Consider the following 25,335-nt stretch of genomic DNA (forward strand, 5'->3'; position numbering starts at 1 on the left):
ACAGACAGGGAGTGAGGGCTGAGGGTGGGTGGGGGTGCCGGGGGGAGCGAAGGCATTTTTTCTCATAAATAATTTTCACTCAACAGATGAGCTGAAGCAAGATTTATTATTAATTTCTGTCTTTTGTTTGAGAGAGAGAAAATTGAGAAGGATGATGCCTGGTGTTTGCCGGGCCTGCCAGAGACGTGGGAAAGGCCAGCCTATAGCCTTGCAGGGCCCTCAGTTAAGTCGCAGCCCAGTGAGGCGGGATTAGATGGGGCCTTTATTCACTTCATGGATAAGAAGCAGGCTGACATGTTGCTCATGAACTTGCTCAAGGGGTTCAGAGGAGCACAGAAGTCATCTTTGCATTAACCCTGTCCAGGCAGAAGACCAATCAAATCAAATAGAAGGTGCTCGTCTATTCTCTGCTCTTTGATTGACATCCTAAGTATTGATCTTAATGTCAGTAGTAGTGCTGTGGCTAGTTTGGGGAACTGTAACATTCATGTGAAAACAAATAATAATACATTTTGTTTGTAGAGCGCTTTAAAAGGTACTCAAACGCACTTTACATTGTAAAAACAGAAACAAAAGAAGCAATTACAATTGGAGATAAACCTTAGCTGAATTTCAGGAGCAGGGCCACACATCCACGGGGCCACTCCCGGCCACACCCTACAAATACCCACGGCCACCATAGCTCAGCCTGCTACGCCTTTCGCACCAAACCGTAAGGCGGCTACACCTTCAGAAAAGAAGAAGGCTGCTACGTCGTTCGCACCAAACCGCAAGAACGCCGCAGCACCGCAAAAACAACGAACAGGAAAGGAAAATAAACCCCTTACCTCGCCAGCATGGACCTGCTACTAACCGGGCCTCCCGATGACGACGAACCGTTTGCCTCCCCAGCCGCCACCCGCACAGCCCGGGGCCGCACTCCACCGAGGCAGGGCTTCCAGACGCCACCGATCGCCTCCGGGAGCGGCCCGGCGGCCCAACGCAGCCGAACCCGCCGACCGGCCACATCCATCGACCGGAATCCCTCCCTCCGGGCAATCCGCCAGTACGGGGACCCAGACCGACCGCCATCTTCCAGCGAACCAAGTCCCACACCGGCACGCCTCCGTGGCAGACGGCGATCCGCTGCCCCCGAACGCGGGCAACGGACGCGGAAGTTCCCCCCTTCCTCCTCCGCTCGCTCCGGACGCAGCGCTCGGGGACAAACCTCCGACAGCCCGGCTTCCGGCGACTCCAGCATCCCAGCACGCCGCGCTCGAAGCCACCGCCACGGCGCTCGCGCCCTGACCGCATCTCCCAGCGTGACCGACCCGCCCAGGATCGCCGCCTGGACCGTAGCGCGCCTGTTAACGGAGCTGCAGGAGAGGGGGATCCCCCACAAGCGCCACGACAAAAAAGAAAAAAAAAGCGCGACACTGCTCCAACTCCTCGCAGCCGCCATGACACCTCGCCACGACACCTCGCCACGCAGCGACGGACTTTCCATCAACAACACACGGGCGCGCTGCCAGTGACGCAATCACGCACCACCAAGCCCCGCCCCGCCGGCCTCGACGTTCCAGGTTGCCAGGTTCACAGCGTCCCCCTCCACCATCCCATGCAAACCCCCCGGTTCATGGCCGCTCCGGAAGGCCAACTCTCCCTCCCTCACTACTTCCGCAGGATCCTACTGCTCCTTCCAGCTTCGTTCCTTCGGCCTGTACTTTCACTTTCCCCTCTCACCACACTTCCTCTGCTCCCCACCCCGGCACCGGGGTGCCGGGTTTCCTCTCCTGTGTTCCTCCCCCCTATCCCACTTTTCCCACCACACATGCCTTTCCCTCCATACACATCCCTGGCACCGGGTTGCCAGGCTCCCTCTCCGCCATCCCCCCCCCCCCCCCCCTATCCCACGTTCCCCACCACACATGCCTTTCCCATCACGACGGGTCCGGGCACCGAGTTGCCAGGCTCCCTCTCCTCTGTCCTATCCCCCCTATCCCCCTTTTCCCACCACGCTGTTTCCGGGCACCGGGATGCCAGTTCCCACCTTTTCTCTTCCTACTCTCCAACTAGCCCATCCGCGGCCTCTCTGCACCACACTGCCCCCCCCCCCCCCCCCGAACGCAGCAGGCAACGGGACGCAGCAACAGGAACAGAACGCAGCAACGAATCGCAACAATGCAGCAACGGACCGCAGCAACGCAGCCACGGAGTGCAACGACGCAGCCACGGAATGACTCAGCCATGCCACGTAACGCAGCAACGCCGGAATGGAACGGAACGCAGCAACACCGCAACGGAATACAGCAACGGCAGAACGCAGCAGCCACGCATTGCAACGACTGAACACAGCAACGCACCCCAGCAACGTACCCCAGCAACGTAACGCAGCAACGTAACGCAGCAACGACGCAGCAAGCAACAACGGGATGCAGCAACACAGTGCAACGGACGCAACGTAACAACGCAACAAGTAACGACTCAGCAATGCAGCAAGCAACAACGGAACGCAGCAACGGAACGACGCAGCCACGCAACGCAGCAGGCAACGAGACGCAGCAAGCACGGAACGCAAAGCAACAACGGAACGCAGGACGCCAGTGCCCCCGCCGCCTACTTCAGAAAACACAGCAAGTGACCATAACCGGGACATCTGGCACCGGGATGCCAGTGCCCCCACCCCGCCCACTTCCAGCGATGAACTCACACAATTGGCCAACAACGATGCCGCTCCCTCTGCCGTCTTTTGGGGGGTTTTCACGACGGGCGACATTGCCGGAGACCAGCCTTGAAGAAAGAGAAGAGAAGAGCCGGTCCCCGTACTATATTTCAAATTCAACTCACACCTGAGCCCCTACGAACCCCTCATGCGCTAACTACAAACCAGGAAAACACAGCAAACCGCCCCCCACGAATCACTGTTCACCACAGAGACTGGCCGCATCGCCGACCGATCCTGGTTCCTCTGGCACTTCAGGGGAATCCTAACCATCTCCGGGATCAATCCCGGCTCCTTCCCTGGCCACTCCTCCCGCGTAGGAGCCGCCACCACCGCAGCGAGCAGAGGAGTCCCAGACCACCATCAAAGCCTGGGCCGCTGGCCCTCCCCCGCCTACCAACTCTACACTCGCCACAGCGCCACCGACATGCGCAACGGGCAGGCGGCACTGCTCCCGTAGGCAGGCTTTTGGGGGTGTGCAAGGCCCGGGAGCCGCAGTGGACCCTCAAAGTAGCCTTTCCCCAAACCGCTTCGCTCAGGCTACCCTCTACCAACCATCCCTAAAACTCTCCAGCCGGCCAAATCGCCGAGGTGGGGCCCTAAGCTAGTGAATATAAACAAAATAGATGACATAACAGTAAGGAACAGCACAAAAACACACATAACTAGCTTCACAGGTTAAGAGCAGATTTAAATAGATGAGGGCAGTTTTGAAAGTAGACAGAGTAGGGGAGGTAAGGAGGTTGGCGTCGGCGGATCTGAGGTTGCGGTTGGAGCGTGTCGATGCTGGAGGTCAGAAAGGTATGAAGGGGCGAGGTTATGAAGGGCTTTGTATGTGATGAGGAGAATCTGGAACTTCTTCTTTGCTGAATGGGAGCCAGTGGAGGTTTTGAAGGACTGGGGTGATGTGGTCTCTGGTGCGGGAGTGGGAGAGCAGACGGGCAGCTGAGTTCTGCATGTATTGTAGTTTGTTGATGAGCCATACAGGATGATGTTACAGACCTCTCGGCTGGACTACTGGCCGATGATGAGGATTTCAGATTTGTCGGTGTTGAGTTTGAGGAAGTTTGCTTGCATCCAGGTTTTTATATCTGTGAGGCAGTTGGTGATGGTGGAGTGGGTGGTGGGGGTGATGGATTTAGTGGAGATGTAGAGCTGGGTATCGTCAGCATAGCAGTGGAAATGGAAACCATGGTGGCGTATGATGTCGCCAAGGGGGAGCAGGTAGAGGATGAAGAGGAGGGGACCAAGTACTGAACCTTGGGGGACACCTTGAGAGACTGGGGCTGTGTCAGACTTGAATTTGTTGATGTTAATGAACTGTTCACGGCCGAAGCGGTATGATCAGAATCAGAATCAGCTTTATTGGCCATGTGTGCTTATGCATACATGGAATTTGTCTCTGGTTTCCACTCCGCTCTCAATGTACAAACACAAATTTACAATAAACAAGAAATATATGTATAAAGAATAAAAAAGGGCAGCAAAAAAAGTAGAACGGATATAGGTATAAACATTTAGCTACAATACAAGTATAAATATATATCCAAGAGAAAAAAGTGTAGATATATATATATATAAATCATTTTATTTGTGTGCAGTGGACAGGTGATCCTGACATTTTAGTCATACTAGTGCGGTGGCTGTTTGGTCCACCACTTTAATATTTCAATGAGTTGCCATGAAATTTGATACAGACATCCATGGGTGACCATGTGAGGGTTAATTCGAATGACGAACAATGACTTTGAAAACATGCTTTATTTTCATCAGATGATGTTAACATTCAACATTATGTTCCTGATACAAACAGCAGTTTCTGCAGTTAATAATTAACCATTTAACAATGCTATCAGTTAAATAGTTAAAGGAATATTAAATATAAATAAATAAAAGCTGGACAACACTGGGAATTTGGGGTTAAGTGTCTTGACACATCGACACTAGCGGAACCGGGGATCACACCGCTGATCCTTTGACTGAAGGATGACGCTGCTCTACCACTGAGCCACAGTTGAGCCGCAGTCCTTTTCAGCTTCGTACCCACCTGCTTGTAATCCCTCTAGTAACTATTTACCATTCAAACGTTCTGTTTTACTGAGAAACGCTTCAGTACAGAAGCTAAAGATGCTCGAACTTCTGTTTCATTGAGACTTTCATTATGTCTCTATCGTACCACATACTGTGTCGTACCTTCTTGTATAACATGAAATGCTCCTGAAATGGAAGTACAGATTTCTGCAAATGTCAATATCCCCCTGCCAAGCTCTGACTTTTATGTATGGTTGTAATGATTACACTGACTTCAATGCTACGACCAGCGTCATAATTAATCATTTATAACTTCTGAGGGGTTCAATCGATTGGGGAGAATGTGATGGGAAAAAGGTTTGATGCATGGCCTGATTAAAACATGGCTATTTGCTTACAAGGACATATATCCATACAGACGGGAAAGGGACTTAATGGATTTGTCTGAAATGTGATTGTTGTGTCTTGATCCACCAGGGAATCAATATTCTGTGGTTCAGGGCACCTGTCAGTCACTGTGCTCACTGGATACGAGGGTAATATTACATTCTGCAGACCCTTATTGGTGCTACAGACTCATTATAGCTTTAATAGATACAAGAGCCTTGTTAATACACTTGTTATTACAACACTCTAGAACTTGACAATTCTGTTATCTTCCCTGAAAAGTCTTATTTTAAGATTAAGATAGACATTCGATTTCAGGTTGTTGTAAAATCCTCAGTGCTAACATAAAGCCACCGTTTAGAATAAAGTGAAACAAAGATATGATGAAAGCACAAAGCAAACATGACGGTATTTGCAGGTGTCAGTGACAGCAGGAAGCCATGCGTCTCAATATACCTGTTTTCAGGACAGAATGACAAGATTTCCACAATCACATAAAGGTTGGAAAGATGGCCTGACAACACATCAATAACAGTTTTACATCAAGACACCAGATGCTAACATCAGATAAAATGTCCCCAACCTTATTTTTGTTGATATGGGAAAGAGCACAGCTGTACCACCAATGTGCATGTGTAGCACTGATGTAAGAGTAAGTCAGAGTGGGACACATGTGGGCTGAATTATATCACATGCTGACATATATTGTATTCTGCCTGGTGAACATATATATGTGTTTGATACCAAGAACGGCCTCTGTACGTCGGTAGGCCGGTGCTAGCAATTGTTTTTGTTACTGCTGTTATCTTGAGATCACAAGTCAATTATTTTGTTATCTTGAGAAAACAAACTTTGTTATCTCGAGATAACGAGATAATCCAATCATTATCTTGAGAAGATATAAAGGTTGTTTCCTATTATTACTTGTGATGTTTATCAGAGCTCAGGAGCACAATGCCAGCATGCATTGATGACTCCAAGGTCAAGTGCATGGAATATACTGACACTCAGGGTAAATGCATTCAATAAGTCCAGATCAAGCTGACCATAGCGACAGACTTAACAAAGTGAATGAATACAAGTTGGACTACATCTGGTTTTCAAAAAAAGCTGTTAACAAAGCAAAATACGTAAATGAAAACAGGATTCATTGGATTATGCTTGTTTTCATCTGTATCTAGTCAGAGATGTCATTGTTATTTTGTTCATTTTTTTCTAGCAACCCAAAAATCAAGGATTAAAGACATTTCTCACACAATTTATTGGTATTTTAATTTCAATTAATTGGCGATACAGAGAACATGTTTTATACTCCTTGTAAATATAATCGAATTAATCTTATTGGCATAGTAATGGACCCAAGGTGTTGTCAGAAGCGTAGTGCCCACCCTCTGGTTCCCCTTCAGCTAAACACTTTTAGCTCTGTCAGCACTGTTGTTGTTTTTAGCACTTTTAGCTACTTTAGAGCCATTTTAGAGCCGTATGTGGAGCAAATAGATATGCTCCAAATTTTGTATTCAGCATCTTTAAATAAAGGTAACATAACCACAATTAACAAATTCTCCATTACGAGCTAAAGTCCTACATTTAAAAGATTGAAATATGTATCATATGTATCAATATGTATCAGAAAAATATGAATAAAAAAGAGTGTAAAACACAGCGGCTTGCTCTGAAATATAATGAAGTAAAGGTGCTGCAACAAATAGAACAATACAAATCTCTGAAGATATAGTTTTCAAAGATTCATGAGAAACTGTAACATGTTATTTTACGTAGCCAAATTGTGTTGAATTAATTGTCACAAGAGCACTCAGTGTTTTGAATATTTGTGTCCTGACTGTGTATTGATTATTGTATATTGTTTCTATTATAGAAGAATCAAAAGCTGCTTGGAGCTGTCATTCATAGTGATCTTTGAGCAGCTGTTTTTCTCCACTTGGCGTCAGGCCTAACAACACCCCTTAGCATTTTTCAAATCCCTGAGACACTCGGCCCTGAGTGGCTTGTTGCTTAAGTACTCTCTGATCAATCATGGAGACAATGTTTGAACATATGTTTTATTTTCAGAGAGTTCTCTGTCTGTTGGGAATGTTACGCTTCAACAAATCCTCGGGATAAGTAGAGAAGGTGGCGACGGCTGCGAGTTCTGTGGTCACTGTGTGTCCACTGTCATTTGATCAGATTGATGAAGTGCTGATGGATTTCTCTCTTGACTGATCACGGCTCTCTGGCTCCTGGTACGGCAGCATAAAGGACTGTTACCGTAGGCGGTTTATTCACTCACATATACACACAAGACTGCACTGACTGAGAGAGAGCTTATTTACAGTGGCATGAAAAATAGAGTGAACTGTTGGAATTAATTGCATTCGTTTATGAATGTGGCCTAAAATATAGCCTGATCTTCATCTAAGTTAGTCTTTTACCTAATGACATAAATTAGGGCTGCACTGATACCACTTTTTAAAAAGACCAAGTACTTACATCTGAGTACTTGCCGATTGAGTACTCAGTTCTAACAATGACTTTGATGATTTAACGTTCAACATTGTGTTTCTGATACAACCAGAGCATAGTTTGCAGTAGGGGTGTTTATAATTAACCATTTAATGCTATTAGTTAAATAGTTAACGGAATATTAAAAATATAAAAGCTGGACATGGAAAGGCTCACACATGTTCTCCATGGATGGGTTCTTCTCTGTTTGGCACCCTGTTATGGATTTTATTGGAGAGGAATATGCCGAAATCCTACTAAGAGGTTTTGCAATCGTGGGATCCAAGTGACTCTGAAGGAAGAAGGTCCACAATATTTAGTTTGTCACTGTGTGTGACTGTTTGTATGGTTGGCCGCCATATTGTATGTAACTCATGTGGAGGACAATATTTGGCATATACAATGTATGGGCTGAAAAGTGGATGTGTGTAGGAGGGAGGTTTTTGTAACTTCGGGTTCCGGGGGACGCCCAGGGAGCTATATTCATAATATTCATAATGTGCCGAACGGTACGTGCTTTCACATCAGAGTCAAAACACCAGAAAAGTCTCCAACACCAGAAAAAATAGCTGGATTTGTCGCTAGTAGCTTTTGACAAAAAAAAGTCGCTATGAGGGAAAGTCACCAGATTTAGCGAGAAAGTCGCCAAGTCGCCGAATGGTAGACGGGAGTTGGCGACTTGGCAACTTTGCAGCAGGCGAGGCAGTTTTAACAGGATGTTGGGGTCCATCGCTCCAGGGAAACAGTGTGTGGCATTGAAGGAACGGATATTTATCCTGATTATGGAATCCCCGACTATCCGTGTGGTCCAGGAGAAGAGGGGACGATAAGATAACCCTGCGCGAGTAATACAGTGAATGGAGGAGGCAAAGATTTAACCAGTGGTGGCGAGGTGGACTGGGAAGGACTGAGAGAACGGGGGACAGAAGTTCGCCGTGGTGCTGGTGTAAAGAGCGGTATAGAGCGGCGAGTCCGGGTGTGAGAGGAGAGCTTGGGAATGACTGGCATAGGGATCTCGGGAGGCCGCGAGGCGGCAGGTGGGATGGTGTAGGAGGCTGGGAGTCCCTAGCTAGAGGAAGGAAGTCGTGGAGGGCAAGGATGTCATATCGCCCAGCTGGACATTGAAGTTATGAGGGGTAAGAGAGGAATGTCTCCCTCTCCGGCTTCTGTGAGCACGGACCAGGGCTCGTGATGTGATGGAGTGGAGCTGACCAGGGCTTTAGGCTTAGCTATGAGCCGTAGCCAGGAAGCGTGGATTTGATAAAGATCAGGTAATATTTTATGACCAAATAAAGCAGAAAACACAGTCATTCCAAATGGTTCTCTTTTTATTGGCACTCTGTCATATAACATTTTTGTAGATAAATTCAGAGTTTTTGTCGGTGCAGCTCTTTTCATCATCTACTCAGCCATGTTGGCTGTTGGTGCAAACAAACTGCCTGCTGTTTCTCTTAAACAAATTGCAAGATCATAGGAAAACACTGATTTAGCACCAGTTCACGTGTGCTCAGCACCACTGATTCACACATTGGTTCTTTTTTGGTGTCTGATAGGTTCTGGGTATTAAAATAGCATATGCAACACAGCACTGCTGGTGGTTGGAAGCGTCAGCTTCCAAGTGTCGGGCAAACAAAGGCAAGGGCGAACAAAGGTAACAGGGCGACTTTTTCAAGCCAGACATCAAGCAAAGACTTCTCGAGCGTGTACTTGCGGGTCAGTAATCTGTTTATATTGACTACCATGTGGTTGCATCCTATTTCTGTCCGTTCCTCTGTCCCAGGGGTCAGCAACCTTTTCTATCCAAAGAGCCATTTTGCCCTATTTTCCACCAAATACAATTTGTCTGGAGCTATTTTGTCTGGAGCAATTTGTCTGGAGCTGAAAAGCTATTTGATATCACAGCTTATAAAGTTTGATACATAGTTATATTATATATACAAAAACTATAGTTAGTTGTATTTATGAAAAAGAATAAAGACAATTCTTGCTATTTTACCTGTTATAACAATATTAAACTTTTATGAAGAGGAGAGTTTGCTGCAGCAGTTGATAAATCATCTCCAGCGTGATACTTATCACCAGATACTGTGTGCTTGTTCTGGAAGTGACTTTCAACATTACATTGTTTGCACTAGGGGTGTAACGGTACGCGTATTCGTATTGAACCGTTCGGTACGAGGCTCACAGTTCGGTACACATGACGAACCGAATACGTTTGAATAAAAAAAAAAAAAAAAAAAAAAAAAACAACCCTTTATTGAACCATTGGTAGTCCCATTGAGATTAAAAATCTATTTTGCAAGATGTAAGTAACAATACTACATAACATTAAGGAGCAGTTTTTGTTTTTTATGCTTATGTGTTGCTAAGAAGACACCCCAGAAGATGGGTCACTCAGGTATAGTTCCATCATTGTTCAAAGTCAAAGAATAACTTCATTATGTTAGTTGTAATGAATAAATATATTTTAAAATCAAGTACATTTCTCTGCATTTATAGTTTTCTACTGTACCGAAACGTACCGAACCCAACCGTGAATTTTGTGAACCGTTACACCCCTAGTTTGCACATATCAAGCATGCAGGTAAGCCAGCATCGTTGGCAGTGAAGGCAAATGAAGACGTCCACGCAGAATTAAACTCTCTATTTTCCTCCGTGACTTTTCTTTTTTTGGATTTATCCATTGATAGTTTACCGAGGGCGGGGTCTGCAGATCATGATTCGCCACCTGCAGGGAAAGGTCTTGACAGGTGTAATAGGATGTGACGCACATTTTAGTTGACAAATTATGAAAACATTTTTATTTAAGGTCAGGTGTTACTGACCTTGTTGTCTTTACTAGCAGCTGTTGTCCAGTTAAAGTCTGCATTATTACGGAGGAAACAGCTGTTAATGGAGCGATTAGCGAGCAGCATGTCCAGCGGCGTTATCAGCCGTCTGAAGTCACGTTTGCGGCTTTGAGCAACTAATCTACTTCCTGTTTACACCGGCACCCACCCGCATGCCCAGTGTACGTGAATAGTCACGTGATATTCGATTTCAGGCTTTTAAGTCTGGACGGAGATCATTTAGAGAACAATGCTGAAACGCCGTGTGGACGGAGATCATTTAAAACGTATTAGTGTGGATGTAGACTCAGGGAGCCGCAACAGATGGGCTGAAGAGCTGCATGCGGCTCCGGAGCCGCAGGTTGCCTCCACTAATCTCATCTATCCTACTCTCTCAGCAGTATACAATAAAATAACGGAGCAGAACCTATTCGATTTAAAGAAAATAAATAATAAACAGAAAAGCCACGAGAAAAGTTGAGAAAAAGTTACGGTCCGTTGTCTGACCGTAACTTACACCAAACGTTTAGGAAAAAAAATAAAAGAAGAGAGGAAAGAGTGAAAAAAGACAAAAAATGAAAACACACAGGGAGCTGCTGCAACAGGCTGCCGCTGGCACGGCGCCGTCTTGCAAGATGGTTGGTATAAGCAGTCATTGCAGTACTTTCATAGTGAATGTTTTACAGTTGCGTTCATTGTCAAAGCACAACGTCTCCCTGAGTCCTGTGTTCATTGTAGGCCAGGGGTCTTCAACTGAAATTCCAAAAGGTCCAGATTGAGAAAATCTCCTCGGGCAAAGGTCCGAAACATTACAATAATATCTAACTCGTGCTATTTAGTGCCATATATATATAAATATATTCAAGAAGTCTTGTAGTAGTAACGTCTCTGTGTAGTCAAGAACTGTCAAATCAAATAAAGAAAGTAGACATCAATTATATTTTAACAAATTATTATTCTCAGTTTTCAAATGTAACTGGATGGATTATAAATAATTCATAGAAATACATAAATAAATGTTCTTCTCATTTCAAGTAAAATAAGAGCTGCATTGAAGACTAAATTACAGAACAGAAAGCTTTGGACTTTATCTGTGGTTATTAACACTTGTTTCAGCTCTATTCTCTCTGTTAACATCATTGGTCAGTAAATTCATGTATTATGATTCTGATCATTTTGGGCTCTTAGGTTTATTTCCTGTGTCTTCATTTAGATGTGAGTGGGTACGTTTGCTCAAAAGAGTTGTGCTTTGCCTCGTAGTGCACTTCATTTGCCGCTTTTATCAATAGTTACGGTTTCTGAACATATGAGACATGCTGGTTTTAACTGCCTGTCGTAAGAATTAACATAGAAGAGTCTGTTCATTCTTGCTTATAAATTCTGTTCTCTCTGAACACATTTCTCTTTTTGGAGAACATCATGTGAGATAACTTCTCTGATCAGCGCAATTTTCCTGCTCTTGTTTCTATTTCCTCGTCTCTCCCCCGTCTGTCACGCTGTGTGTAAACCTCGCTGGAGTCAGGAAACGTGTCAGAATACTCACATTTGATTGGCTGAGCTACATCACGTGATGTGATTTACAACGCATTGGTCGGTGTGTTTCCTGCACCGCTGAACAAGTACCGTAACGGCTGAATAAGATGCGCCGGTTAAAGTTTAAACTCGCTGCCTATGTATGATTCCAAACTATCAATTTTAGGTCCTGGGTCCGGATGCAACTGCGTCTGGGTCCGGATCCGGACCGCGGTCCGCCAGTTGGAGACCCCTGTTGTAGGCCATCAGAGTTATTATGTCATGCTCCGGTAAACATAACACAAGGCCTTACCTGCCAGGCTTGGACATTGTTTCTCTAGAAAAAATATCTATCGGGGAAATGCAGTCAACCAACTATTTGAATATCACAGTAAATAGGCTTTTTTGCATTATAAAAATGTTCATGATTAAAACTAATCCCAGTCCACAAGACCAACTCTAATTAAGATGAGAACAAGCTTTGGAAGGTTTTCTCTCTTTCGTTTTATCCTCATCTCCCTTATTCTGCTTAATTTCCATATCTCCGTGTCCATGCAGACAAGCAAGCAACTTTCTCATTAGACCTCATGTGTATTCATATTCAAACTTACCTACTTAGACAGTCACCTCTCCAACACCGATTCACCTCTCTGCAGTGATTCATCTCCATTTTTACAGGCCAGATTCCTTTCAATTGAACCGCTGAGCTTCTCAGCAGGAATACAGCGTTTCTTGTCTGTGAACGGACCCATTCCAAATGCTCAGCTTTCCAATTATAGTACATCCCGCTTAACTGATGCTTATTAATTCCTTCAAACTCATTATGGCAAGCAAAATAGGGCTCTCCCATGAGATGAATACTAATGAAATAAGAAACTTCTCGACAGTGCTGCTGCTGTCAGAGGTCTTTCGGTTTAGATGTTTGCTTTAAGCTCCAGTACAAAATAAATTCCCCTGGGGAAAAAAAGCATTTCTAAAGAATCCATTGGTGAAATCACTAAAAGGAAGCATCGATCAGAATCAGCCTGTCCTGTGGTAATCACTTGTGGCAGGAAGGACCTGCAGTACTCATGCAATGGTGTGTATGGATTACAGCGAGACATCAAGAGGGTTCTTCAGTGCTTGTAGTTGGAGTAAATAAAGCTCCCCTGACTGACACTCAGCAAGCAGGGCCAGGCCATAGGGCTAACCCAAACAAAACACTTCAATCTCTCACCGTTGCTCTCCACTGCTCCCCAAGGGCTTGATTGATTGATTCGCCGGCCAATCAGAGTACATTGATCTCAGAACTCGAACCCCCCCCCCCCCCCCCCCGCACACACACACACACTCTTAACTCCCCAGGCCTCCTCTCAGTCCATTCATCTGCCGGCTGTCAGAAGTATTCACTTGGAGGGCTGTAGCTGTGGAGACCCGCACTCTTAAGCACACCTCTGTGGCTTTCCCGAAGAAAGTGCTTTACAGTGCCTGACATTGTTATTCAGGCCTCCCTTGATCCAGTTGCTATTGCTATCATGAAGCTCATTCCTATAGAGAGTCCTGATATTAAAAACTTGCGTCGTTCCTTCCATCCATTGTTCCATCCATTATCTTCTGCTTATTTCTCTTCTCTTCTGGGTCGACCCCAGGGCCTCATAACAGTTGGACATGCCCTAAGAGGTCCAGGAGGTATCCTGATCAGATGCCCCTTCCCCGTCCGAGCTCCCGCCGGATGTCTGGGCGCCTCACCCTATCTCTCATACTTTAGTCACGACCCAAAGCTTAAGACCATAAGTGAGGGTCTGAACGTAGCTGGACTGTTAAATGGAGAGCTATGCCTACTGGCTCTGCACCCTACTCACTGGTCCGGTACAATGCCCACATCACTGTTGACATCGCACTCGCTCCATTTTACCTTCACTTGTGAACACGAGTGGGGCAGTGACACATTCACAACCTGTCGGGCACAATCCACTGTTTTCTGACCTCACACAGGATGAAAAAAAGGCAAAGATACAAACCTTGTACATGACAATACAAGGAGAGCAGTGTAGAGAAACTCAAGCATTTTGATAAAGAATAGGCTCTGTATAACTTCAGATGCTGGCTTGTTATCATCATTTATAATATCATTTTTATGATCAAAAGTAATTCAGGTGATTTCTGTCTGTCCATTAAGAAACCAAATTCATTTAAAACACACAAAACATTCATTAGAAATGGAGAAAGAAAAAGAACGGTTATGAGAAATGTAATTCATTTAATAAACATTTTTGACTGAAGTCTTTGCTCAGAATGTACCTTCAACAAAGTTCTCTTATATATCTTTTTGTATTTCATTTTGTTTATGCTAATCTGTTATTGGCCACAACAAATAAAAAGGATGATTTTCTCCCTTTGGGTAGTTAAAAACCAAAATAGTTACATTGCGTTGGTGAAATGATGATTTCTAAACTTCATATTCAGTCCTCTACCCACTATATGTACGCGAGTGATGAACTGGCAGCAACGCAATAGATGCATACAGTGAAAAAGTAGAAAATAAATGATCACGTTTGAAAGACTAAATGACATTCTAATTGGACAGTCCTTTCTTTCTGAATTACGTTTCCATTTGTTCTCGTGCAGTGGTTAGCTACTTATGTTAGCCAACGCAACAGTTGGATTGTTGTAGCAGCCCTGGTGCACTGTAAGCTGAAGGCAAGAATGGATTTGTTGATTTGTGGACGGTGGCAGCGGCCTCTTTTTGTTATTCTTCTATCTGTCTATCTGTGGTATTTTGTTTCATAAATAATAAAGGAGTGTAAAGTAACATGATGCCATGGGGTGGTTTTTCCTCCTCTTCTCCCCGGGAGTTTGAATCACCAGCTGGGCAATACACTACAGAACCCTGATTAAACATTTGTGGATTCATTAGTCAACCATTTCATCGTGTTCTACCCATTTGCAACACTGAAATGTGAATTTACTACGTTTCTGACTCTGCAATGATGGCTCAGAGTATTTGGTGTGTGAGAGCATCCACTACTGGGAAAACATCTGAATTGTATGATTCTTCAGCGCACAACTTACTTCCATAACCCCATAGGTGCCATATGCAGAGAAATTATTAAGACAAATGTTGGCATTCGATGTACACTCTGTACACCCAAACAGATGCATTTGGTTTGTTCTGGTTGATTAGACCTCTGCAGGTTGAAGGAGGGTCTGAGCTTTGATGGGAATTTCTTGGGTCACCAATCTTCATCTGCCAATAACAATGATAAAGGTGTAATTTAATCTGCCAAACAGGTTTAATGAAGCTAACAGGAGACCCAGGAAGACGTTACTCAATTTGTCTATGCACCTCCCCATAGTACCAAAAAAAGGTCTAATCAGTCCGATTAGCTGAAAACACCTCTGTGGGTGCTCAAAGGATTTAATAAGCAGTTATTGAGTGTAATACTAGGGTTTTGCAGTGTTATCCAATATCGATGGCCATGTCAAACAAATGAAAAACAAGATTGTCAGAAAAGATATTGAAATTCTGAAAACTGATGGCTATGACAAAGATTTTCGGTAACACTTTGTAATAACTACGCACTATGAACCATTAGTTAAGTATGAGTAAACACTTAATTCATCATTTATTAATCATTGCTCCTACATTAACACTCATTAGTATGCAGTTCATAACAACAGTTATAAATGTGTTATTCTTGATTAATAAGCTCGTCTAGTATGTGCTTCATTATTGCGTTTTCATACTTTATAAATGATATATAATACTTCATTTACAAATGAGGAATCTATTTTACAAACCAATTATTAATGAGTTGCAGATGATTAATAAGATAATTTATAAAGTGTTAGTAAATGATTAATAACTTATTTAGATGTACATTATTCATGCTTTATATATATAATGGTTAGGGACTATGTTAATATATGCTTTATAAATGCATATTAATACTGCAATTCATGATTAATTCATGACTTATTAAGGTAGTTACTACTCGTTAGTAATGTGTTTTATGTGACCTCATCTAAATTGAGGACAATTTATGCCTTATAAAGCATTTATGAATGATATTGAAAGGCCAGCAGTGCCTCAAAACACACACACATAGTTTATGAACAGAACAGGCAAATAGACACAACACAACGTGATCAAATCCATATTAATATTTCTTGCAAGATGCAAACAATATACTGTTAAATACAAACCTCTCAGCCATTAATTCATGTAAGAAACAAACAAAGAGATTCTCCTTCAGGAGAACGGCTGGATACAAAACATTTGTAAATATACGACTGGAGCTAACCAGGAGCTTTGCATATTAGTTTACATTTACTTATTTAATTATTCATTTTCACCAAGCATATAACAATACAACTTTTATAACTGTTGTTATGAACTGCATACTAATGAATTATTAATGTAGGAACAATGCTTTACAAATGATGAATTAAGTGTTTACTCATACTTAACTAATGCTTCATAGTGTGTAGTGTGGAGGGAAAAATCTCCTCATGATGGAAGTGGAGCAGGCCAGCACACGTGGACTGTTAGCTTTACAGTCACACAGCGCTAAAAACGTTACCGAAACTGGTTTACCGTCAAAAAGGATTTTAATCCTGCTGATGCAATTACAGTTTTACAATGGAGTACATTAATCTCATGAAATATTACACTATTAGCCCACTTTGGAAAAAACTCTCCCTGATCCCAGGAAACACGTCTGTCCTGGATCCTAACTAACGGGCAGAGAAAAACTCTTTCTATATCCCGCCCTCATATCCATTCGCAACTCCTCCCCTTCCGTCTATCTCAATTTCTATTAGCTAACTTCCCTGTGCACTTCTGTAAACGCCTGTCTTCATGACTCTCTTTCCCTGAGTTCCAAACACATTCAAAGACTTCAGTTTTTGCTTAATCCCTTCTATAATAATCCTTCAGTATAAAAGTTAACCTTCTGCAACTTTGGCATAAGCTTCATGTCTTTAGTCCTACTGTTAGCTACTAATTCCAAAACACTTCATGCTTATCTTAATTGTGCATTTCCAAAACACTTATGTTCATGACGAATTATGAATTCTTAATTATGAATTATTAAACACTTTTATTATATCTACTGAACACACAGTTCTATGCTCAAATTTCTTACAGTAGTTATTATAAAGTGCTACCAGATTTTCTTAATTTATATAGGGTTCTCCCATATTTGTATTTTGATGAACATGAGTTAAAGGAACATTTATTTAGAAAGTATAGTGTAGCTACAGTTGCAACAGACTTTAATGTATATTACCATAATTTTAAAATTCTCCCCAAAACATGTAAGCATGATTATACTCATAAAAATGGTATTGCTCATAAAAGGCATTCTATATAAGTGTGGCACATCTTCCCAGGCGAACATTTTTGAGTGAAGAGAGAAAAGTACGTTCAAAGACTGGAGTGTAGATAGTCCAAAAATATAAAGTATTCAGGAAAAGTTTTCCCTTTACGATCAAATATATATTATTAGTTATAGGCCTATAGTGTTCCCATAACCAAAGAGAGCCATGTGCTTTTTTTGCAACAACTTGTGTTGACATGTCGGGGGCTGGCTGGTTTGGTGTCTGACCAGGACCTGGACAGGGCTGGTCAGATAGAGGGTGACAGGGTTTGAATTGAGGCGTGAGTTCGAGTCTTGACAGATCAATAGGCAGGGTAAGCCGATAGGCCCAATGACAAAGTATTGTAAACATCACAGGCTGCGTTGCTTCTGGGGACTCACAGAACCCCCTAGAGGCCGGAGCCGAAATGCATAGGGATTCGAATTAATGAATTTATGAATATTTAAATGTTACTATTTTTACAACTATTACTATAACTATTTATAACTCGTCTTTGCGGCATGCATGGGTTGCTTGGTTCCCGGCATTGCTGCGTAGAGTGTTGTCGGGACGTATCTGTTTGTTGTGCTCGTCGTTCAGAATGCGTGGCTCTTTTCGGGATGATTGCTTGGCTCCCGGTCCCCGATGTGCTGCACAGAAAGAGTTTGGTTGTAATGTTAGTACATCCAGCTGATCTGCAGTTAATGAGCCACAGCCTGTAAAGCCACACTGATGTGGAAGTCTGCAGAGCCCTGAAGCTCTGCCAACTCTGCTATACATAGCAACTACAATAAAGGCTTTGTAATGATTTGCACTGTAACGAAACAATGTACTGTTAAAGCACATTTTTCTAATCAAAACAATTCAACCTTGATACTTTGATCAACCAATCAGTTGTTTCTCTTTCTTTGACAGGAGGGATATTCGAGTCCATTGAAAGCGGTCCATCAGGTGCTGAGGAACTAGCCTTTAAATTTGCTTTGAACACAATCAACAGGAACAGAACCCTGCTGCCGAACACCACGCTCACCTACGACATCCAAAGGATAAACATCTATGACAGCTTCGAGGCCTCCAGGAAAGGTATTTCTGTGTTTGTGATCAGAAGGTCTGCCTCTGGTGTTGGCATGCTCTCGGCTGCTGCGTGTGTTTGTGTATATGTTGAGCGAGTGAATGTGTGTGTGCATGCTATGCCATAGCTGCTTTGCATTGTAAATGGGTCCCGTTCGAGGCTTGTGAGCTGCAGTGGCTTAGATTGTGACAATTATAATCAGGCGAGGGAGAAATGGCTGAGCACTTCAAATGTAAACAGGGGAATTGATTGGTTCCAGGTGATGACTCAGCGGCAGTCATTCAAAGACCGGTTTGGCCCCCAGAGACAACCAATAAACTGCCAGTTTTGTGTGTGCATCAGGCTGACATGTCAAGTCTCTTATCAATTACGGGCCATTATATCCTGCATCAGTGATTTAGCCAACTCCCTTAAAAAGGTGATTAGAGTGCACAGTTGAGCTCATACAAAGACACTGCACTTATTTGGATGTCCCCTGAACACAATTTCATGAAAGCAAGCTCAAGTTGGTCACACCTTTTGCATAACTGCTTCAGCTTTCTATGTAAATGCAATGTAGCAGATGTTGTGTAATCAACATATATATATGTATATATATTAAACATTGTAAACATGAGTTTATGGTCTCAATCTCTAGTTTCAAGTCTTCTTCAATACAGCATGATGTTCATTTAGTAAATGATGGTCCACTTCGAGTCAAATAAAACCATAAAGCAGAGTGCATGGTGATGAAGGAACATGTCAGCTGGTGCAACAGTGCGACTTATTGATGTGTTCTTGGACAACAATGGAGCTTTAAGGGACAAAGGAAGAAGATTTACAGTATCAGGCTTAATGCATGCTTTACTTCTTGGCACAATACACATTGTGTGTTTGGCTCTGCACATGGGATTTGTTGACAATAAGAAAAATATGGAATATCAACAGACTTAGTCTTAAAAAAAGATGAATAAAAACGAATAAGTGCTGTTAGCATATTCTATACCCTTAACGCTGAGTTGCTGCATACAGACATAATTCACAAAAGCCTTATTTACATCAGACAGTGTCTCCTATAGTTTGGTGGGGATCATGGCACTGGTTGTCAGCTTCACAGTAGGAAAAAGCTAACTTGTCAAATATTCCTCCTCTTTAGCCTGCGACCAGCTCTCTCTGGGGGTGGCGGCCATCTTTGGTCCCTCTCACAGTTCCTCGGCCAATGCGGTCCAGTCCATTTGCAATGCCCTGGGGGTGCCACATATCCAGACCAAGTGGAAGCACCAAGTATCGGACAACAGAGACATCTTCTACGTTAGCCTCTATCCAGACTTCTCTTCCCTCAGTCGGGCCATCCTAGACCTGGTCCACTTTTTCAAGTGGAAGACGGTCACTGTGGTTTATGATGACAGCACTGGTAAGACCACAAATATTCTTCTACTTTTACAACTGTTTTTTTCATTCCATCTGTCTAACTCAGCGTCGGAAATACACGAGGGCAAAGGGCAAAACTGCCCCTAAGAAATATAATGTTGCCCCTGATATCACTAGGAGAGGGGCAAAAAATGCCCCCATAATTTCCTCTAATAATTATGATAATTTAATGAACTTGTCAAAAACATCGTAGCCTTTATGACACGGCCCAGTTGCCATAGAATAGTTTTGATTTTCGCCTTGACTGATGTTGCATGTGCGTGAAGAACCGAACGTTCTAAACGAATAAATAAATGGAGCGCTTCTTCATCAGACCTGTGACTGAGAGACTGCGGTCAACTCAGCAGACACTTCCATGTTAGTGCACCTCTACGCTGACATTCACGGTAAACGCATTCAAAAGGCGCAGATCGGGAGCGAGCGAAGGACTTTGAAAGTTAGCGGAAAGATTAACGTGAGACAACATCCGGTTTTCAGAATAAGATGCCAACAAAGTATAAATATTGCATCATGGAAATTAGATTAAATGAATTATATTCACATTAAGTATAAAACATGCTGCCTGCATCTCGTGAGTTAAAGGGAAAATACACCTAAAGTGTCTTTATTCTTTGATTTCAGGGTTTCTGGAAATGAATAATACCTGACTGAGTCAATTAAGATATTTTACTGAGTAACTTCAAATGGCACATTTTTAAAATTTTTAAGGTGCTATAAAAATGTTTTTCTCAATAATTCCATACAATGACTGATGTATATGTAATCAAGGCATCGTTGACTAAATCATTGTTAATAGTTGTTTAAAAAATGTAATACCAACAATAAATAACCACAAATAAATAATAATAAAATTGAATATGATTATCTGATTTATGTTTGTTTTTTGTTCACAAAACCTAAGAAAACACTTTAAATCTGTAGACTACTGCCTAATAGTCTTATTGCCATTTGATGACAATTGCTCATATACTGTAAGCCTAAATAAGTATATTTATTGTTTTGAACAAAGGTTAAATGTTATTTCACAAGTTTCAAAAAGTGCCCCAATTTGTTTCCTTTCGCCATTTCCTTTTGGAATGACGAATAACTTTCAAACAAACAGAAGTCAGAAACTGACCCTAGAACAGGGGTCTTCAACATTTTTCAGGCCAAGGACCCCCAAACTGATAGAGAGATGGAGCAGGGACCCCCGACTATATGTATTATATAAAATTGTGTTTTATATTAAATGGGCCTAGTACCATGTATAAACATACCTCTTTATTGTGCATTCAATACTAAGCTATTCAAATAATACACAGGTTGATATATTCATGTTTTTATGTTAAACATGTGCAAGGTACAGTGAGTAGGGTGGCTGTGCCACTGCCATTTATAAACATACTTTGTCAGCTGATACCAATGCCAATATCAACATTGTCTGTTAATTGCATTGTAATCATCATACACGCTATTCAAACTGATGTTTTCATTTTAAACGTGGAAACGAAAAATGAGTGATGGCCTATTAGTGCCACTGCCATGCATAAACATACCTGTTATCTTTCATACAATACTAAACTATTAAAATAATGGACACATTCATGTTTTAAGAATTTTTTTTTTATTTTTTTTTATTGTCGAATCAACCAAAAATGTCCCCTGGGGGCCGCGGACCCCCTGTTGAAGACCTCTGCCCTAGAGAATACATTTGAAAGTTCCAGGAAAATTTAGTACGTGATAAAAATCATTCTTTAACAAATCAAATGATAAAAATCATTCTTTAACAAATCAAATGATAAAAATCATTCTTTAACAAATCAAATGATAAAAATCATTCTTTAACAAATCAAATGATAAAAATCATTCTTTAACAAATCAAATGATAAAAATCATTCTTTAACAAATCAAATGATAAAAATCATTCTTTAACAAATCAAATGATAAAAATCATGGTAGGCCACACATTCTGTAAATACATGGATATTTACAGAGGTTTTGAGTGTGCCCACACCCCATGAGGCAACGTATATAAAGAAGGTAAGCAACACAGAAATGGTGACCCTGGTGAAGGTCTGTAGAGACTCAAGGTGAAAGAGAAGCCCGTTCCAAATCACACCGACACTGATGAGTGTGATAATGCTATTACTCGAAAAACAGCAATGGAAGATAATCAACAGTATCTCATGTGCTTCACTACATGTGTCTACATCGTCAGCATTGCAAATGCTCCCAGCGCTTATAATTACCAGCTATAATGTTCACTATTTTCACCATATTTATTTTGTGTGTTAGTATAATAACGTCTGACAATTAATGCTAGTGCAGTTATTGGGTCACAAACCAAAGAATTGCAAAGTTGCAAGTTGTGTTTTGACCTGATGATGGGGCAAGATGGAAGGTCAGACGGTCACTAAAGCTCACATCTCAATTCATCCTTGTTGGGAATCAATACTTCATGGCAATGCAGTCGACAGTAAAAGAGTTAATGTCAACCTCATAGTGGCGCTGGAGGGAAAGTCAGGGGATCACCAAAGTCTGGACTCATCATCCTCTGGGAACCATGAAAGCATCCAATAACTGTATGGATATTTAGTCTGGATGAAATTGATTGACCAACCTTATGGATTATCAACCTCGATTCTCTCGATGTCATAAGAATCACGAAATCACATATCACATGAAAATCCATCTTGTCAGGCCTCAAGTAATGCGTCTGTGTCCAGAAGGCCAGAGCGTGGAACAGTCAGCATCCTGTGAGGACCTACTGGCAGCTGTGGGTGTGACTTATGGGAGGCGAAGATGCTGCAATAGCATCAGTTATATCTGAGCAGAAGAGTACCTCTTCATGGAAAGAAGACCAAACAACGGCACTGAAAGCTTTTCTCCATGGAAAAGATGTCCCCTCCCCCCCGACAGATGGTTCATTCAAGCTCTTGCTGAATTATTTTAAAAGTGCCTGCCTTTTTTCAAACACTTTCCAATGACAGCTTCTCAGATGGTTCTGTGTAACAAACTATCTGGCGGATCAAGATAGGACCAACCTTCAGACTGACAAATTGACATTCCCATATTTTGAACCACGACACTAGCATGGCTAAAGACAGCCTCATTTAAAGGCTACATGCCGAACTGAAAGACCTTTCTGGTTCATTCTTTCATTTCAAATAGCAAAAAACATGGAACACAAGATCATACATCTGCAGCACCATTATTTGTCAGCTGTGTTACTTGTGTTGACATGCACACCTATTGTTATTGAATTGGTGAATACTGTTGTTTCCTCCATATGCTTCTGTCTTCTTAGATCTTGTTTGTATTTGAAGATGGAATTGATATTTGATATACAACCTTAACGAATGTGGATGAGCAGACTGAGGTTTTTGCCCGGGTATTGTTACCCCGTTGTAGATGATTCATGGAAGTCAGAGAGCTTGCGAGGTTGCAGAAGACAGGCTCTCCCTGTACTCAGGGAAGCAGACCTTACTATTATTCCAGTCCAGGTCACCAGGCGATAAATAAGCTAGCATGCTTGGTACATGTACCATATGCTCGGGGTCAGGGTGTGTGCCAGCCTGAACACAGGCTGCCAGGCCTCCCAGAGCTCCATCCAACTGACACACTGGGACCAATTTGGCCGAGATCACAGTACTGTAGTGTGTGTTCACTGTGTTAGCATTCAGGCCAGCTAAACTCTGCTTTTTGATGTCATATGCAAATTACATCTGCTAGATTACAAACAAATGCAAATGTCAAATCTTGCAGAACACAAAGTAATTCCTTTTCCTACTAAAGGCCGGCACTTGAGTTTCCTCAATGTTAGCGACAGCCCGATGATCTTACAACATTGTGACCGAGTGAACTGCTCAGCAGTATATAGACTGGCTTAACATTGCCATCAACCATAATAATAACCTTCATTTACATAAAGTTACTGTGAGGAACTTTGAACTCTGAATTGAACACTGCTGCCTCTATATGACCTACATATGTAAACAAGACCACCAGAGAGAAGGTTGGCGATTACTATCCAGTTATTCCTAAGGCCGGTCATCGTGGCATTGGGTCCGATTGCGGCGCAGTCAGATGAAATCATGCAAGTTCACCAGGAACTCTTTCTACTAAAACTCCAGCGGCATCTTAGCCTTCGACCTGCAGTTGGAGCTCCGGTGGAGAGCTTTACATCGGGCAGCAGCACCTCCTCCTCAGCCAGAAGCAGAGCTGCACCTCTCACTCCACCGGTCCCCTGGTGAGAGTCAACACCGACACCAAGCTGATGGAGACGCAGGCCGTATTAATGGGCCCGTTGGAGGGAAGGGAGGCACGGGAGAACCAGAACCATGAGCGGGGCAGACTGTCAGACCCTGCTGCAGGAAAAGAAAGTCGCTTTTGTTGACAGTCATCGCTGAAATGAAAGTTTCTCATAGTAGCTTTAAGTACATTTGGCCAATAATGTTTCTGAAGGTCAACTTTCTAACTCCACACCCTCCTGGAGCCTTCAGCCCCAACTGATGCTAACTCCAGTGACATGACTTTAGAGAATGTATCAGGGTTCACACAGCTCCACCTGGAGACAGCAAAGACTTCATACAACCCATCCCTTCTATTCACTATGCTGTAGTACGGCCCAGCACAGTACAAAGACTGTGATGTGGAAAATCTGGAAACAAAAGTACAATTTTGAATGCAGGAACATTGGTTTGGTTTATATTTGTATTTTGTTGTTGTGATACTTTTACTTAAGTATAAGCTCTGAATACTTCCTCCACAGCATCTCTACCTACACATTTACTGACATACAGAAGAACAGAAAGACTTCGCTGGTGAAAGTAATTGGCTGAAATGTGTGAGATTGATCAACACAGTGGTTCTTAATGAGAAGTCACTTTAAATGTTACCAGAACCCACATCTAAAGAAAAGACTGAAAACCAAACCTGCACGCTTTAACAATGTCTACACAGTTGAATTTGAAATTTGTAAGAATGTGTGTGTGTGTGTGTGTGTGTGTGTAGGTGTTGTGTATGTGTGTAGGTGTATGTGTGTGTGTAGGTGGATGTGTGTGTGTATGTGTGTGTACGTGTGTGTGTGTGTGTGTGTATGTGTGTGTACGTGTGTGTGTGTGTGTATGTATGTGTGTGTATGTGTGTGTAGGTGGATGTGTATGTGTGTGTGTGTATGTGGATGTATGTGTGTGTAGGTGGATGTGTGTGTGTATGTATGTGTGTGTATGAGTGTGTAGGTGTATGTGTGTGTGTGTATGTATGTGTGTGTGTGTATGTATGTGTGTGTAGGTGGATGTGTGTGTGTGTGTGTGTGTGTACGTGTGTGTGTATGTGTGTAGGTCTTTGCCCTGCAGGTCTTGTTGGTAGCTTTAGGGAGGAATTGATTGTTGCTGATCCTGCCACCTCTGTTAATTAAGTTGTAAAGTGGACATAGCTGGTTCACTATGGGGTTAATAGTAGCTTGATTTCCTGTCTCGTGATAGGAAATGAGATCCTGGCTTGACCTGCAACCAGCTTCACCTTCTCGTTGTCGGCATTTACACAGATGACCCGATAGCGAGGACAGATAGCAT

At 42.7% G+C, this 25,335-nt stretch overlaps 1 protein-coding gene across 1 annotated transcript in view; it reads left to right on the forward strand.

Annotated features, from left to right (window-relative positions):
• The window catches only part of grik2 (glutamate receptor, ionotropic, kainate 2), a gene marked incomplete at its 3' end in the record, with an annotated part of 346,108 nt that overhangs the window by 100,946 nt on the left and 219,827 nt on the right, over nucleotides 1-25,335 (forward strand). Inside the window, exons 3-4 of the mRNA XM_079275707.1 lie at nucleotides 18,214-18,381; nucleotides 19,506-19,763. Coding sequence (XP_079131833.1) covers nucleotides 18,214-18,381; nucleotides 19,506-19,763 — 426 coding nt within the window. The remainder of the gene's footprint in view (nucleotides 1-18,213; nucleotides 18,382-19,505; nucleotides 19,764-25,335) is intronic.

The sequence above is a fragment of the Melanostigma gelatinosum genome (assembly GCF_949748355.1).
Source record: "Melanostigma gelatinosum genome assembly, chromosome: 9".
Lineage (NCBI taxonomy): Eukaryota > Metazoa > Chordata > Actinopteri > Perciformes > Zoarcidae > Melanostigma > Melanostigma gelatinosum.